Source organism: Epargyreus clarus, unplaced genomic scaffold (assembly GCF_041222505.1).
Source record: "Epargyreus clarus isolate Ecla_fem2 unplaced genomic scaffold, WU_Ecla_fem_2.2 ptg000007l, whole genome shotgun sequence".
NCBI classification, from domain to species: domain Eukaryota; kingdom Metazoa; phylum Arthropoda; class Insecta; order Lepidoptera; family Hesperiidae; genus Epargyreus; species Epargyreus clarus.
The window spans coordinates 21,319,024-21,335,837 of record NW_027332215.1 but is presented as its reverse complement, the minus strand read 5'-3'; the positions used below and the strand labels follow the sequence as shown (position 1 = coordinate 21,335,837).

The 16,814-nt window shown below is 36.2% G+C and overlaps 1 protein-coding gene across 1 annotated transcript; it reads left to right on the top strand.

The window, feature by feature from the left end:
* Positions 1-6,265: 6,265 nt before the first annotated feature.
* On the top strand, positions 6,266-14,190 carry zld (zinc finger protein zelda). The gene has a single exon (XM_073075080.1). It carries the CDS (start codon positions 6,827-6,829, stop codon positions 9,983-9,985), a length of 3,159 nt encoding a protein of 1,052 aa, XP_072931181.1. The 5' UTR covers positions 6,266-6,826; the 3' UTR covers positions 9,986-14,190.
* The last annotated feature ends 2,624 nt before the right edge of the window (positions 14,191-16,814 follow it).

Here is a 16,814-nt window from a genome sequence, read left to right as displayed (position 1 = left end):
ATTTCTATATTCAGAGCGGACTAGTAGTTTTACGCGGACTATAACGTTGTATCGATTTCGCAATAGTATTAGGCAAAATCATAGAAGGTAATTATGTCTGCGTTTAAGTTACCTATGTTTGGCCGTGGCTGATCTATAAATATTATTACCCACATTTTTATACAGTAAAATGACTGCACACTATTATTTTCATGTTTGAACTTATTAAATATGCATAGTTGTATAAAATTACACATAATAATTGCAATTAATTTAAAACAAATAAATACTCTGACCAAAAGTATCAATTGGTAACTATATCACTTAGAAAAACACATAATGAAAAACGATGCACCTAAATAATAAAAAATATTTAAATACATCTGACCTACAAAATAAAAAAATATATTTTAAATCATCCCTTTATATCTTAACAGTACAAATCTATTTAAACGACAAATCAGCTTCATTAATACAAAATAACATTATTATTATTACATTACCCATATAATTTATTAGATTATTTTTATTACAACTCTGATGGATACAGTGAGTTCTCGCCCTAATACCAGATCGCGTAACCTAAGTATCATAATAATGTAAGTCGGAATTATTATTATCTGGTAAAACTATCCAATCGAGGTTTGTGTTACTATGAAACTACGATAAAGATACTCACTACAGTTGTAAAACTAATGACTGAAATAGTGAATAATAGCTACGTTAGCACTGTGATGAACAATGGGAAGAGATAAGCTTTTTTGAACTTTTAAAAAGCAGTAAAATACGTCATTGGCAAATATAAACAGAATATAATACAATAGAAATTATGGTGTTAGTTCTAAAAATGTTATCTATTCATGGAATAGAGTGATAAATACTTAGCATTAGTTTAACGAAAGCTTTAAGTTAAATCGTGTGAAACAATAGACTCTTATCCATGTTATTGTAGAAATGCGTGCGGATTTTAATAACCAAGTACTTTATTCAAAAACCGCCGCTTAGTCGGTGTTACTAAATTTACTATTATTTGTACTGAATTTGAGACTAAGACGGCATTTGTCGTAGTAGATAGTTAAAATAAGTAATTAACGATATCTATAGAAATAAATAAAATTAAAGCATTTCTGTATATTTTTATAACCTTGTCTCCGTGTTTACTGATTTTCCTTGTCCTGTCGTTACTAATTTGGAAACTGCGCTTTTGGCGAAGCGTAAAGGAGAAGTAAAAATACGATTTTTTGGAAGACAGTACTTTAATAGTATAATTATAAAAAATATTTGTATGACTACGCCTGCTCGCAACAACTTCAGAGAGGATTAGCAGTTTGGTGCGGACTAAACCTAGTTTTCTGATTTAATTGATATAAGTGTTTTGCCCCAATTTTTTTTGGATAAATCTGCAACGATTATTTAAATTATCTTGTAAAAATAAAATGCACTTTAGAATTAAAAAATATAGAATATTGTTCAATGCATCATTTCAACATGAAACGAAAAGGTAAATAGTAAATAATTTTCTACACCTACTAAAAATAAAAAAAATCCTTATAAGCAAACAAAATTAACTGGACAGAATTTAAAGATTAAGATATACTTAAGTATTTAAATTTTAGTAATTTACTTTATGACTTGATCCGTATTAGGCTAGTAATAGATTTATGACGATAGTATTTTTTTATTATTTTTATTATTCTCAGTAGTTTATATAATGCAGTAGGATTACTTGAACAAGTTAATATTAAAGAACCCATTTAACCGAATTACATTGTGAAATGTAAAGTAGATATTTTTACCTGATGGCGGAGGGTAATGTTTCACGAGCGTATGTAGGTGTATCTAACTAGTAACCAATAATTCTGTAGTAAATATATATGAATTGGAGTATATACCCGTGTATATAATAAGTGGAAAAATGTTAGCAATGATAATTATTCTTAATTTTACGATAACAATATTTAAAAACCCGATTATATTTTTTTGTACGAATATTTTTTATGTCCCTCCTTATCGTGAAACACCTGAGCGGGTTTCGTCATTATTCTCGTTTTTTGATTGTGTTTTTATTATTATTGGCAACACTTTTACGGAAATTATCAAAACGCATGGCAGACAAATCTTAGCGATCCGAACGCACTAGCCAACGTGTTAAAGATTTTACAACGAAGTTCCTCCAAGGCGCATGTGAGTATCGTAGTGGAGAATGCTTAAGGCCTCCCCACTTGAGGGCTTGAGGGGACCTCTGTTTACTGCTTAGTGCATTATTAAATAATTTTTAGTTTTTTTGGTTATGTGTTTTATATTATTATTGGCAACACTTTCGCGAAAATTACTCGTATCAAAACACACGACTGTGCGTCAGACAATTTTGAGCTATCTGAACGCACTAGCCTACGTGTTAAAGATTTTACAGCGACTTCTCCAAGGGGCATTGGTGTATTGTAGTGGAGAATGCTGGAGGCCTCTCCCACTTAAGGGCTCGAGGGGACCTATTTACTGCCTAGTGCATTACTAAATAATAGATAAGGGGTATAGGTAATTTTTAATTTTGGAATGTAAAGCAGCATACGAGAATACACACCTACTGAATTATATATACATATACATATAAATAAAATTAAAGTGTCTGGGTACTATAATGTTCACCAAAAGACTGGTATTCTATCTGTCGCCAGTCATTTGGGTGGTGGTTTCTCCTGTCGTCTTCAGATGATACAACAACCTTATTTCCCTTACTTTTGTCGGTACTGCGAGCTTTTACATGTGTTGTGTATGCGATGCATTCCAGGGGTAGGAATATATCTGTGGCCGACTCCACTGATGGTAAGTGGCCACTGCCGCCCATATACACCTGTAATCAAGCCCAGCTAGGATTAGATATTCGTAATCTGATGCGCCTCTACCCCCGAGGACTAATTTGGAACGCAAGAGAAGTATGTCTTCCTTACCACACCTTTCGAACCAGAACACAGCAGCGCTTAACACTGCTGTTATTATGCAGAAACAGGTGTGGCGGTGGTGCCGTCGGAGTCGAACCACAAAGGGTTCTACCACCTTAAAAGTAATATAATATAATATTCTGATACAATAAATTATTTTAAGAATTCGGAAATATTTCAATTGTGGAACATTACGGAAGCTTTTGATAAAATACAAGAAGTATAACATCGTGGTATTTTTCTTACAAAATAATAAAAAAATGGAGTGATTGGGAGGTAGAACATGTACCTACCTAAGTCTTTTGCGTGACATAAATAGACGACCTATTTATGTGACCCATTTAAACTGTTTTTTACGAACGATGTGGATTAAAGATTATCCTTATTAACTATGTCATCATTGACCATAAAAGTTGGTACATCGAAGTGTCTTCATGTGAATGGTTGCCCTGCCTATCACCGCCATCCATTCTAACTGCTGAGCAAAGGTCTCATTTAAGAGCGAGAGGGGTTAAGACCACAAGTTAACGAATACGTAAACTTCATATTTTTTTTTAGAGAAGTTTCAGTCGTGTGAAACATCATGAATGATAACATCTTGATGAAACCATGATGTTATCTTTCACCACTTTGTGATTTTAAATTTCTAAATCGTTCATAACTTTTAAAATCAGAGGTGCGTGAATCTACCTAGATTCCCTCAGATATTTATGCTCTCTACTTTGTAGTCGCTCTAGATGTCGCTGCAGACCATCATTTCTAAATATACTATTTTTAACTTAATTTTTAAATATACTATTAATGTCATAGAGGTTATCTATTCGTCGAGATTCGAGATTATGCTGGAATATAGCGCATGGAAGATATTATTGCGAAAACATACAGACAGGTAATACATACAATCGTAGCCAACTTACTTAATAATTAAACAAGACAATTAATTACAAACTTAGAAAATCGCCTGCTTTATTTTTAAGCCCATGAGAAAATTTAGACGAATCTAAAGACACTTCATTATATTATGATAAACTCCGTCGAGCCGTTGGGTTTACAGCATGCCAAAGAATTTGATACACCTACATACAAACCATAATGTACAGACGCACTACAATAACGCCGCAGTCGGTCAAATAAAGAAATAAAACCTTAAAACTTAATCACAAATGTAATTGGCACTTACTGATAATTATATTATAAAACCAAATTCAGCATAATATGTGAGCGCTCAGATATGTTGAAGTCTTTTCCCAATGGACGTCACGCGAATGGATGTTAAAGTACGGTCATGAGAGTAGCGGGTTCGATTCCAGCGTTAACATTAGATGGTGAATTTAAATGTTCAGCAAGTAATCGAGTATTCACACAACCAGACATATCTAATATGAGTATATAAATATTGTATAAATAAAATAGGTAAGAAAAACCCATTTATTTTTTCTTCTTAGATGATTCAAATTTATGTTATGTTGATGCAAAACAGAAGAAAATAATATACCATTCGTATAATATACGCAAAAGATCACACTTACCTACATAACAAATCTTTTTAAGGGATACATGAACAGGAAATTTACTTCTCTGTATCTTTTACACACGTGGAAAACAAAATGGGAAAGACATATCTACTATATCTAAAATATATAAAATACTATTTAGTTTGAAATATATATAGTAGTATAGGTAGTAGTCATATAAAACTCATGAAAATTCACATACATATTTAATTGTAATTAAAATATGAAGTAATGTTATATTTGAATGACCTACATATTGTGGAAAAGTAATCAACATTACGTAAATAATACGATGACTAAAATGTCTTAAAAACTTAAAATTATTCACATTTACATAACATATGCGCTAAGTACAAGTATCAAGTATATAGTACCTACATAGTATATACGTACCTACAATGAAATAATATCCTAATATTAATCATACTGAATAGGCGAGCACCCAAAAATCGGTTCCAACATTCGGATTCGCCTATTACATTCCATTAATTCGGCAGAGCATCCCTCGTAATGAAATCCTTTACTTTATAGAGCGTAATATGTATAGATAAGCAGAGTCCGAGTGTAAAACGCCAGGGGAGGATGTGGAGCCATCGGTATAGTCCGAGAAAATCGATTCGCACCCCTCATAGTTTGCATGGCCCTTGTCCGGTATCGACCTTAGCGTCTCAACGGAAGCATGCTTTAACTTAAAGAAAACTAGATTGGTTCTTGTAATTTAGTAAAATATAGCGTGTTAAGGATTTTTTAAGGAACGACTTCCCCCTGCGCTCCCCATCCCTCGATGCAAAATTTTCAGGCCGCGTCGCTTGGCTATTCCGTCTATACATGCCGTTACTACAGGCTTTGTTCGATCTTAAGATTGAATTCGTATGTATATGTGTGCAGTTAAGACCTATGTTGTCTTAATAGACGTTATGTTAATTATTTTTTTAAATTCCAGTAGTTTTCAACAATATTAAAATGGACAGCAATATCAATACTCACTTACTAAACAATGTTTGCCGTTGTATTCAATGCTGTTAATAGTCACGTAATAAAAGCAAAATGATAACACGATTATTCTATATCAAGATTTTCTTGTTTGCTTATTATTCGACTATTATATCTAAACAAGGAGTGTAATATGTAAAAATGTTATTTATACAACCTTGAGACTTGAGTTTTTTACATGCGGTGATATCATTTAACTTTTGTTCTATTTCGGTCATTGACTTTGAACGAGGAAATAGCATTTGGTAATTACCACAGAACAATCCGTATGTGTATTTATTAATTGTATAGCAATGTGGAAATGTTGTAAGTCCAGTAGCTATTGTAGTACCTACATGCTGCGTATCTAGAATGAAATCGAATGATTTGATTTAAAATTTCATCATTAACGAAAACAAATCAACGTCTCATTAGTAGATTAGCAAGTTCATTATCTTTTAATGTGTTTACAAAAAGTTTTCTTAAGATTGACCTAAGAAAATGTAAACTATCTTACGATAATATAAAATGAGTTTTAAAATTTAGAAAATTCGTCGCAAGGTTCCAGCGGCCCGCATTGTAAGGGTGGGTGCTATCGCCGTCCTACTCGGACGCAGCATCACCGGACATTTCGACCGGGCATTTCAATTTTGAGAAAGAGTAGGACCGGGTTCGTCCCCCGCGCCCCCGTCCGCCCCTGCGTGCCGTCTCGCTCGCACCAAGGACGCACAAAAGGACGAAGGAGCGATAACTTCATCACCGCGCGGCGGTCTCGCTCACTCTCACGCCTCGGTGGGGGACGACGTTGCGAATTGTTATTGAAGTCATGCCCCCGAAGGCGACTTCGGGAAGGCTGTCAGTTGCTAGTAAACGTTCGCAGCGTCCGTACCCGGCGGCTGACCCGCGGCGCCTCCGGACCGCTTCCACTACAAACTATAACGCAACGCACCCTCGCGTACACAAACAAGTGCCAAGTTATAACTTAACGCTTTCGCTGTGATTTAAGTTCGTTAGAGACATTGTTTACTTTAGTTCGTTATCGTGTGACAATAAATGACTATGAAAAAACTTTTTAAGTATCGAAGCGATCAGTGATCCGTCTTAAACAATCGAGCGCACCGTGGACTCGGACGTGAATAAGTTTGTTGTGTGGTGCTCGCGCCTCGGGCCGGAGTGTTTACAGCGCGCACGTGGCCGCGCCGCCCGCCCGCGCGGCGATGCCGCGAAAAACTTTCTTCGAAAACATTGCCCTAGTATAAGTTGCCTCGCGAGGGAAGACGCCGCGACCGCGACCATGACACTAACCTGTAGCGCCTGATTCGTGCAGCCCGACTACATGTCCGTCGAAGCGAAGAGTGTAGTTTTTTTATTATTTTTTTTTCGTTGGAGGAGACGGTGCTCTCCTTTGGATTGATGATTTAAATGGCTAACAGCAACGCCGTATCGTCGACCTTACCGTCGAGAGACTACCACTGTAAGATTTGTGATCTTTACTTGGACAGTGTCGACTCGTTGGAAGTGCATTTACAATACCATAAGGAGAATTTATATGTCAAGTGGGGTACGCAAAATTCTCAAAATGATACCGAGAACAATAACGGTACTAAAATAAAAAACGAGACAACGGTGTCGGCACCCGCCGACTCGAGTGACAATATGATTACGAAACCGAGCCCAGAGTTCCAGCAGCGGGCAACGCCGGAGACGTCAACGCAGTTCCCACATCCAGCCACACCACAAAGCTACCACAGTGCTCCGTCACCCTACCAGAATCCCGACCAAACCAACTTTTCGCCGAGTACACAGTTCGGTAACAATTATTCACATTCTGGCTTTTCACAAAATCAACACCCTGAACAGATCAATTGGGAACAATCCCAGTATAATCAAGATTATCATAAACCTAATAGATTTCACCCATATAATATGCAAGAACGAGTATCGCAAGTATCTTCATCGAGCCCATTGTACGGTCAGCCTTTAAATCAGCCGACCCCGTCACCGTCGCCTAATCAGTGCGATAAATGTGGCTTTGTATGTGACTCTGCCGTCCAACTTAATGAGCATTGCAACTCTGCTCACGCTGGTACTAGTACAGGCCCTGTATCGACGCCGATGGGATTTCAACAATTTACCGGAAAACAATATAACAATTCTGGTTACCAAAATGAGAATGTAAAAGTTAAAGAAGAACACGAAGAGTCGTCGGATATATTAGATTTAGACTCCCAAAAAGTCGTATACCAAGGAAATGAAGGAGAACAACAAAGTACGACTTATGAAGAAACACCAACAACGGGACGAGAAGTAAATACACGCACTGTACCCATGATGCCATGGGAAACTCAAAAGACATACGCCAATCCACCAATTAACGGCGACGTGTCTCTATTTAAAGATCAAAAAATGTTTGCCGAACAAAAGACATATGCGGCAGACACTAAAATGTATCATCCCGATCAAAAATTTGCTTATACGCAAGATAAATTCCTTGGTGTACATCACGAACAGAAACCATTTATGCACGTCGAACAGAAAATATATCCAGGGGTTCAAATGCCACCTTTAACTGATTATACGGGAATTGTTGCATCGTCAAATTCAGATATGAAACCGCCATATCGGCCCTATGACTCACCGACTGCACCACAGATCACAAGCACGCAGCCGTCAAATCCCACTTCCTCTGCGATGCCATCTATCGGCGGCAAGGGTGCAAATTGGAAATCTAATGAAGCAAGAAGACCAAAAACCTATAACTGCACCGCCTGTAATAAGTGGTTTACAAGCTCTGGTCACTTAAAAAGGCATTACAATACAACACTTCACAAAAATGCCGTCAGATCATCTGGTCAGCCGGACCCAGCGACGATGCCCATCTCAAGCCATCATCACCCGAGCCGTGATTCCTTGCAACGAGCTCAACAAAGCGCCGACTCCAATACCCAAAGCCCCGTCCCTTCGGAGGATGGGCGAAGCGTCGACGAGAGCGTTCTACAGTCGCCGTACGCAACGCAGAGCTTCGATCGTTCACATCGAGTAGCCGCCATGCAGTCCAAGTCGCCATATACGCATCTTCAACAGGGTAATTTAGATAATAATTTCACTAATAATCCATTAGCTAATCATCCTTTACAGCATCAAGTTGGATCACATCCAATTAATATAGGTAGTCAACCGCCGGGTATAGGGAATCCAAATGACAGTAGTCATCAAGGGTCGAAGGGTGTAGTAATTTCAACTACTTCGAATCCCCCAAACGGGGAAGCAGGTCCCTCTGTTTCACAAAATCACCATATGAGGGGCCTGCTATCAGTGTCAACCAGCAATATTTCAACCCCAGTTCTAACCCAGAGTACGCCGGCCCTTACGGCGCACACCCTTCCGCCGTTCAGCCATTTGGGGGTCAACCCTTACAACCCGAGGTCTACGGATCCTTTGGGGCCTTCGGTGGCGGACCCCACGCACACCCCATTATATTTGGGTCAGAATTTTCAGCAGACTATAGCACCGAGTTACCCAAACGGGATGGCCCCCCACGTTATGGATATGGCTATCAACAATCTGCCTATAGCCAATCCGGCTACTTTTGGTGAAACCGCACCAGAAGAAGTCGAAGTTATGGAACAAGAAACGTCGAACCAGCCTACCGGTGGAAGGCTGCCGAGTTTCGCGCAGCTCCAAACGCAGAGCTTTAGCGTATATGTTTCTAACTACATTACATCACCTAACGTGGGGGGTCAAGTTGTCGCTGACGAGTCTACCGCCGGTTATATTATCGTCGATCCTGTCCATTCACCAATACAATATACTAACAGTATTGATATGTGTGGACAGAACATGGATTACGGTTATAATTATTCAGCTAGAACTATCAAAGATAATGTCCTTAGCTACAATACCGATAACGTTAAGGTTTATCCTTACGGTTACGCGGTAGAGGGTAAAACCATTAAACGAGAGGACGATGAAATGCGGACTGACTCGAGCGAGCTTCAAATTTTGAAGATAGAAGATATAATGGATTATGCTAATAAAGAAAATTATGGGACTCAGATGAAATCACCAGCGAGTCCAGAGAGTGCTAAGGCTGAAAACGAAAGCCACGGGTCTCCCTCTATATCATCGACAGTCCCGAGCACTCCATTAACTGAACGAAACCAGTTAAAGAAAAGCGCGCCGGCGACCGTGCACAAGTGTTTCGAGTGTGACAAGTTGTTTAATAAAGCTTGTTACCTCACGCAACACAACAAAACATTTCACTCGGGCGCTAAGCCGTTTAAGTGCGATCGTTGTGGTAAACGTTTTTCGGATGACATTTCCTACGGGGGTCACTATCTGAAGCACGCGCACAATAAGCCATTCAAATGCAACGAGTGTCCGAAGTCGTTCAACCACAAAACAGATTTGCGCAGGCATATGTGTCTGCATTCCGGTTGTAAACCATTCGCTTGCGACCACTGCGGCAAGGGATTTATAAGAAAAGACCACATGGTGAAACACATCGACACTCATATTAAAAAAAATCAGCGCTCTTCTTCATCATCTGTATCATCGACTTCGCCGTCTTCATCTACGTGAACGATTCATATCAATTTCGAATATTTTTTGAAGTAAAAAGTTAGCACTCACATATCATTTACTAGAAACAAACATTGCAATAACGTTTATTATTTAACATATTATATTGGTAGTTAATAATAATGTTATATCGCGACGCGCACGTCGTTTTGTTATAAATCTGTTATGTCCTTAGAGAATAGCCGCGGCCCGACTCCGGCGCATGCGTTCGGCCCGCCAGTTCTGTTTTTTGTTGTTCATTCAATCTAACCTTGCCTTCGGTGCAAGGTGACTTTATATGTCTGGGTGTCTGGGCGCTAAACGTGTAATTACATGACGTTGGAGTAATATTCCGTGATATTCTTTGAATCGATTCATATCATTTTCACATATGAAAAAAAAAAACGGAACTATCGTAGACTTAACCAGCGGTTGTCATTTACGATGATCACTACATATCTTTTTATTAATTGTAAATTATGGACCATAGAAGGTTTTAGTTTAGTTAAAGTACTATGTTTTGCCTATAATTGTTAATGATAATGAAAGCTATGTGTGTATTTCAAGAAATACTTAGAATAATTTTTGTATATATTAAAATTTGGGACTCGATTGCCAGAATTTTATTTAAGTAGATGATACCGATGTGTCGTAATTTTACAATATTATATCGACATGAAATGCTTTACCGGATAAAGTATTCTTATAAATTAAAACGATTGTTACAAAATGAGACTTATTCAAGCCAATGAATTATATAAATTAATTTTTGATATATCGAAATATACGATAACATTGGCAACAATACGATTTATCACATATTGATCAATTTTAATGACAGCTTTAGAGTAGTAGTTAATACATATATGGTAAGGGCCCTTAGGGGCGTTACTAGCACAACCGCAGTTAAAATACGTTATATTCCAAAGTGTTGTGCCATTACAACATTTATTATGTTTTAATAATTAGACATGGGCGATATTCGTTAACCTTTCATATTTCGTTTGAGGCAGATTGTATGTTTCGCCCTGTTCGAAAAAACGTAGTCGCTTTTGGTGACTTTACCCTACTTGTTATGTTGATAAAATGTGCAATCCGTGATCCCTATCGTCATGTTAGCAATCTTGCCAATTTCGTTTAATCTGTAGATCATTAAACGGGATCTGTTAAGTTCGGTCGCCAAAAGCTACTATTGTTTTTTTTCCTTCCAGGCTCGACCTACAACTAATCAGCAATCTGTCGAAAACGCGTTTATGAAAGGCTAACACCGTCTGACTGTCGTCCGCATGCTAGGTAGGTGCGTACTTAGCGTTTTGTTCTAGATTTATCCTCTTATTGATTAATTATTACATTATTACACTATTATTGATATTTTCCGGTGCTTCCTATTATTATTTTTATCTGTTGAAGTTTTTTTAATATTAAGCTAGTTAACTTGAAATTCTGTTCTTTCGTGAAATGTAAACTAATTTATATCCAATCTAAGTTACCAATGTGTTATTTGAACGAATTTAGTTTATACATTCCTGTTTCGTTAGTGGTAGGAAAGTAGTCTTCCTGAACGTTGCCAAATTAATTCCGCCAACTGTCTGTTGCGAAACAATTTAATTTTAGCGATTTAGCCTAATGAATAATTAAATTCTCTAGCAATAATTTAAAATAATAATGTAAATGTTTTTTGTATAGAAGTAAATAAAACGTCACGATTATCGACTTACGTGGGTACTTGTGGGAAGTATGGGAATCGCTGCCGAATACGTTGTACATAATTATATGAAGGAGCGGATAAATCGCAGCACGATGGAACATATCAAGGTCGCAGTGCGCGGGCGTTTCGAAATATTCACCTCGTTATTTATTATTCGTGATTAATTCAATGGCGAACGTGAGTGATAGCCGGCGCACCGCCGGCCGCCGAGCGCCCGAGCGCCCGAGCACCCGAGCACCCGAGCCGAGCACCCGGGCACCCGGGTGCATTATGCATAATTACAACCAGATGAATATTTTGGTACGCTCCCAGAACGTAGCCATATCATATATCGATTCAGTGTTAAGTACTTACCGGATATTCGTTTATTTTAAAAGTAATGTGCAATATAAACATTGTATCGACTTACTTTTGATAATGTTTGTATTTGAATGTTGATTATATTGCAGAAATATTTTTATACAAATAGAATTACACTTACAATGTCGATCTACCTCATCAGCGACTATAATATATCGTTTACAAACATAGATTTACATGACAATTAAATATTGGATCTGGACAAGCAATAAATTGATACGCTTCTGATTGTAATTGTATTTCCGCTCACATAATAGTAATTTAAGATGATATATATTACAGACTGTATCTACTTATCGTTGATTGTGAATACGTATCTACTGTCTGTTGTTCCGATATACATGTAACATGAGAATCTGTTGTTTTATACACGCGAACATAGGTAAACTTTTGAATTTGATTTTTTATATACCAGTAAATAAGCTTCAATTTTAGATTTGTACCTATATACAAAAGATAACAAAAGACGAATGCACGTTGATGTGAGACGAAGGATTTAAATATAGAGTTATTTATGATAATATGAATACATATTAGGCATCTGGTTCAGTGTTTCACAGCGACGGATAGGTGAACATACAACGACATACTCATGTTTTCGTTAGTTATCTTACAGATGCGGCGTCCGGTAATTTGAGACATATAAAACAACAGATGGACATGCAAAATAAATATACATAATTATGTAGTTACGAAATTATACAATCTAAGTATCTATTTATAGATTTATACAAACTATTTGAGCAGAGTGTAAAATTAATAGATGTTTTACTATATTGTTGAGAAAATTTTTGTATGACAAAAAATGTTTTCTTGATAGCAATAATGTAACGGTGACACAATATTGGAACTTAACTACCTCAAGTAACGAGTAATAGGGTTAGAAAGTGTTGTGAGGGCGCGGCCCGCGAGTCTCCGTACCTCCTCGAGTAACCGTACCTCAAGCCTTTGTTACACGAGCCCTAGGGCTCCCCGAGCCAGCACCCAAGGCTCGCGGGCCGACACCCATCTTCAGATATATTTAGCGGACATTATTTGTCTCCTCATACTGTTTAAAGCACATGCTAGTAGTATCGGGTAGATATACTTTGTAAATATTAAATAAAGTAACGATAAATTTGTTATTTATCATATTCTATTATCGTATTCATCTATAGACTTATTTTCGAATAAGTTGAAGTATGTAGCGATTTCAAGTTTTTAACAGTAGATAGTAAGAAATATAAAGTGTAAGATTTTTGTGATGATTTACGTTTGTGTATAATGTATTAATTTAATATTATTAGTTACCAGATGATTTCTGTTAAATTCAGTTGAGTAAAATCGGAACGGTTAATACGATGAACTGTTGTTTTTTTGACGACTATCCCTGGCCTGTGAGCGTGCACCAGTGAACGGAGTGCATTTCGTATATTGGTTAATTTGTTTATTGTAAGCGTAGCGCGAAATTAAACAATTCCTAGACGAGGCCCAGGTGACAGCTGTCAGTGACGTCACACTAACACTTAAAGGCTGTCTTTGAGCGAATAGTTACCTTACACGAGAGCGTTGGGCGAGCAACGGGCATGTCACCTGAGTTTGGTCTAGAATCATATTAAGTAAGTTTTGACGATAGATTATTCTAGTTTTAGGCGACAGATCTGTCACACTGCTACGGCGACTTGTCTGACTGCGATGCAAGAATGTTTCCATGTGTTATCCTATTCGTTGTGATTCAATGTTTCCTATTAAAAATTCTTAAAAAAATATATTTGATCTCAAAAATATATCAATCTTCCAGACAACACATGGATATATTTATATATACTTTATTGCGAATAAAGCGATGCGATTTTGTTATTTTACGGCTTTAGGTGACTGCTGTTTTTGTTAAGCTTTTGTTCTATTTGAATTTATATATATTTAATAATTGTATGTTTAATTGTGAGGATTCGTTTCTACGATGTTTGTAATTTGAATTTTCTTTTATGGCAACGAAGGATCCATCACGATTAGATAGTTTATGTATTGTTTACAAAGCCCTTCTGTTAAGGTGTTTGTGGACAAGTTGTACATAAAATATGTATCTTGATGTTTATTATATTACACTATTAACTACTGCTGTGGCAGTAGTGACTGTTTCGGATCTGTCAGTTAATATAAATTTAATGTGAAACAATGTTGTTTTATTTACAAATCCCGCGAGCGAACACAGCTGTGCAAATATGGTCATAGGTACTAAATATAAGTAACAAAAATAATTTTGCTCATAGTAAGGTACAAGCGTGCTTCTAAGATCAGGAACTGCTTGCAAAGATATCAGTGCCTCTGCTGAGCAATGGGTCACACGAGATTTAACTATTAAATATTTAACTAACTCATACAAAAGATCAAAGTAACTAACACAAAAGATTTAGTAACACACCTACACACTATTATAACACAGTACAATATAGTATTACAATAATATATTTACGAACTAATGGACTTTAGATCTGTTTAAAAATTTCCGATTTAAAAATGTTATAAAATGTAATACAATAAAAAATACCATTGCAATTGTAAAAACTAATAATTAATTTTAGTGTATTACATTTTTGTGGAAGTTCATAAATAATTTTCAAATATAATGTTTATTTATAAATAATTAATTATTATTCATAAATAATTTTCAAATTAATATCAAAGGTGCACAAAAAAAGAAAACTCAAATTCCTTATTATGATATACGTGTCATTTTTCGTCAATTTTAAATTAAACATGTCCATCTGTTACTAAGTCTATGGTTAACACAAACATGTAACACTAACTCAATACGTGACAATTTGAGTTGATTCGAGTAACTAAGAAAAATGAACTTAAACGTATATAACTAAAATCAATCTCATTTAAATACTACATTGACGATTAAGCAAATTCTTTGAAACTAATCAGCCCGTGTTTCTTAGAAGCGCACTATACTCACATACTCACATAATACTATGATAAGTCTGCTCGAGAAGAATGCTGACTTGGATTCCGGTTAAGCCACGTGGGACGACGTAAGTATGGTATAACTGTATAAGTAAGGCAACAACTAATAACCAATGATAGTGTTTTGAAACTCTGCCTCTAACTCGCGAAGTCCAGGGTTCGATTCCCAGGTACGCACCTTTTTACTGTTAGGTGGGCATACGAATGTAATCATCACTTGCTTAAACAAAGAAAATTTATAGTAATTTATACGACTCAGAGTTAAATAAAGTTCTTAATGTGTGTATGGGTGTATGAAATCTAACAATCCGCACTTGGCCACCGCGGTGGACTATAGGCTAAACCCCTCCCACTCTGAGACAATGGTGGAAAATGCTCGTGCTCAGCAATGAGACTATAATGGGTTTACGAAGCAGGTAACAAATATAATTCTAATGTAACAAATATTAATATATGTAACATCAAATAGAATAAAGGAAGTTCTAACGGAAGGCTATCACAGTTACGTTGTTTCCTAAGGACTCTGAATGTCTCGTGTTTATTTCTTTTGTACTTGTACATTCTTCAAGCCACCCTTAGTATGAGTTTTTACGATTTCACAAAAAAAATCAATCAGCGCCCCTAGCGGACTGTTTCAGAAGTAATTTGAAATCTATGGGAAATACGTAAACAAATACAAAAACAGACACTTTTGGCAAAACGTAAAAACTCATAATAAGGGTACATATCACCACATTAAGTCTGATGCTAAGTGACCACCGCCGCCCATAGACGTCTGTATTCTGTAATCAACTCCAGATAAGATTAGAATTCTATTAAAGTTCGGCCTCAGATGCATTAATAATAAAAATAATAACATCATTTATTCAACACAATTGCAGCTCACAGTACAATTTTTTTTTATCTAAAAATGCAAAGATGAAAAAATAAATAATAAATAGAAAAAACAAAAACATGAAAAAAAGACACAAACTAAACAAATAAATTTGAATAACAAACACATTAACATTTAAATATAATGCATTTAAATAATACAATAATATGCATTACTACCCCTGAGGATAACGTAGGACTTTTATATGCACCTGGGCTTCTGTACAACCTCTGTGTTCAAGAATCAAAGCTGTGATGAGTTATATTCGAATAAGGTGTGATTTGGCAATGAAACAAATGTATTATAAAAAGGTTTTATTGACACAATTTTACGGTTAGGTACATCATTAAGGTGTGATATAAAATGAAAGAAATCTTCCTGGTCATTGTTAAAAGCTGCTGTGCTCTCGCTCGGAGTACGGCTCCTATATAAGATGTGTTACATGATCCCTTGCCAAAATATTTTTAACTGTGTTGGTAAATGAAAAAATCCATACTACAAGTATAACACATATTCTAGTAGCTACATGATAAGAATTCTAAACTGAATAAAAAAAACACAATTTAATGCATACTTTAATAACGAAGGAGGTAGTTTAATATATAATACGTAGTAAAAAATATTTCATTATTGTTTAATTAAAAAATAAAGTGATTTATAAAAGAAAGTACCTACATAATATATGTATTTCCATGAATGTGACATGTGAAAGTACGTCAACATAACACATATGAATGATTTTCCCTACAAAAGATTTCAACGGGTGGTTTGCGGACGGGCTCAAATAACAAATACCTTACATAGTGCCTGCCTTCACGAGTAAAATAGTTGAACAACAATAATAATAAAGGTATTATTTACTTTAAAAGTTAATGTAAATATGTAATACCTATCTATGACACCTATGTTTAAAAATTAAAATGAGTTGGAAACTTCTTTCCTGTTATTTTGGGAAG

Coding starts and splice junctions, on each gene's coding strand:
- zld (XM_073075080.1), top strand. CDS start 6,827: ATGGCTAACAGCAACGCCGTATCGTCGACCTTACCGTCGAGAGACTAC.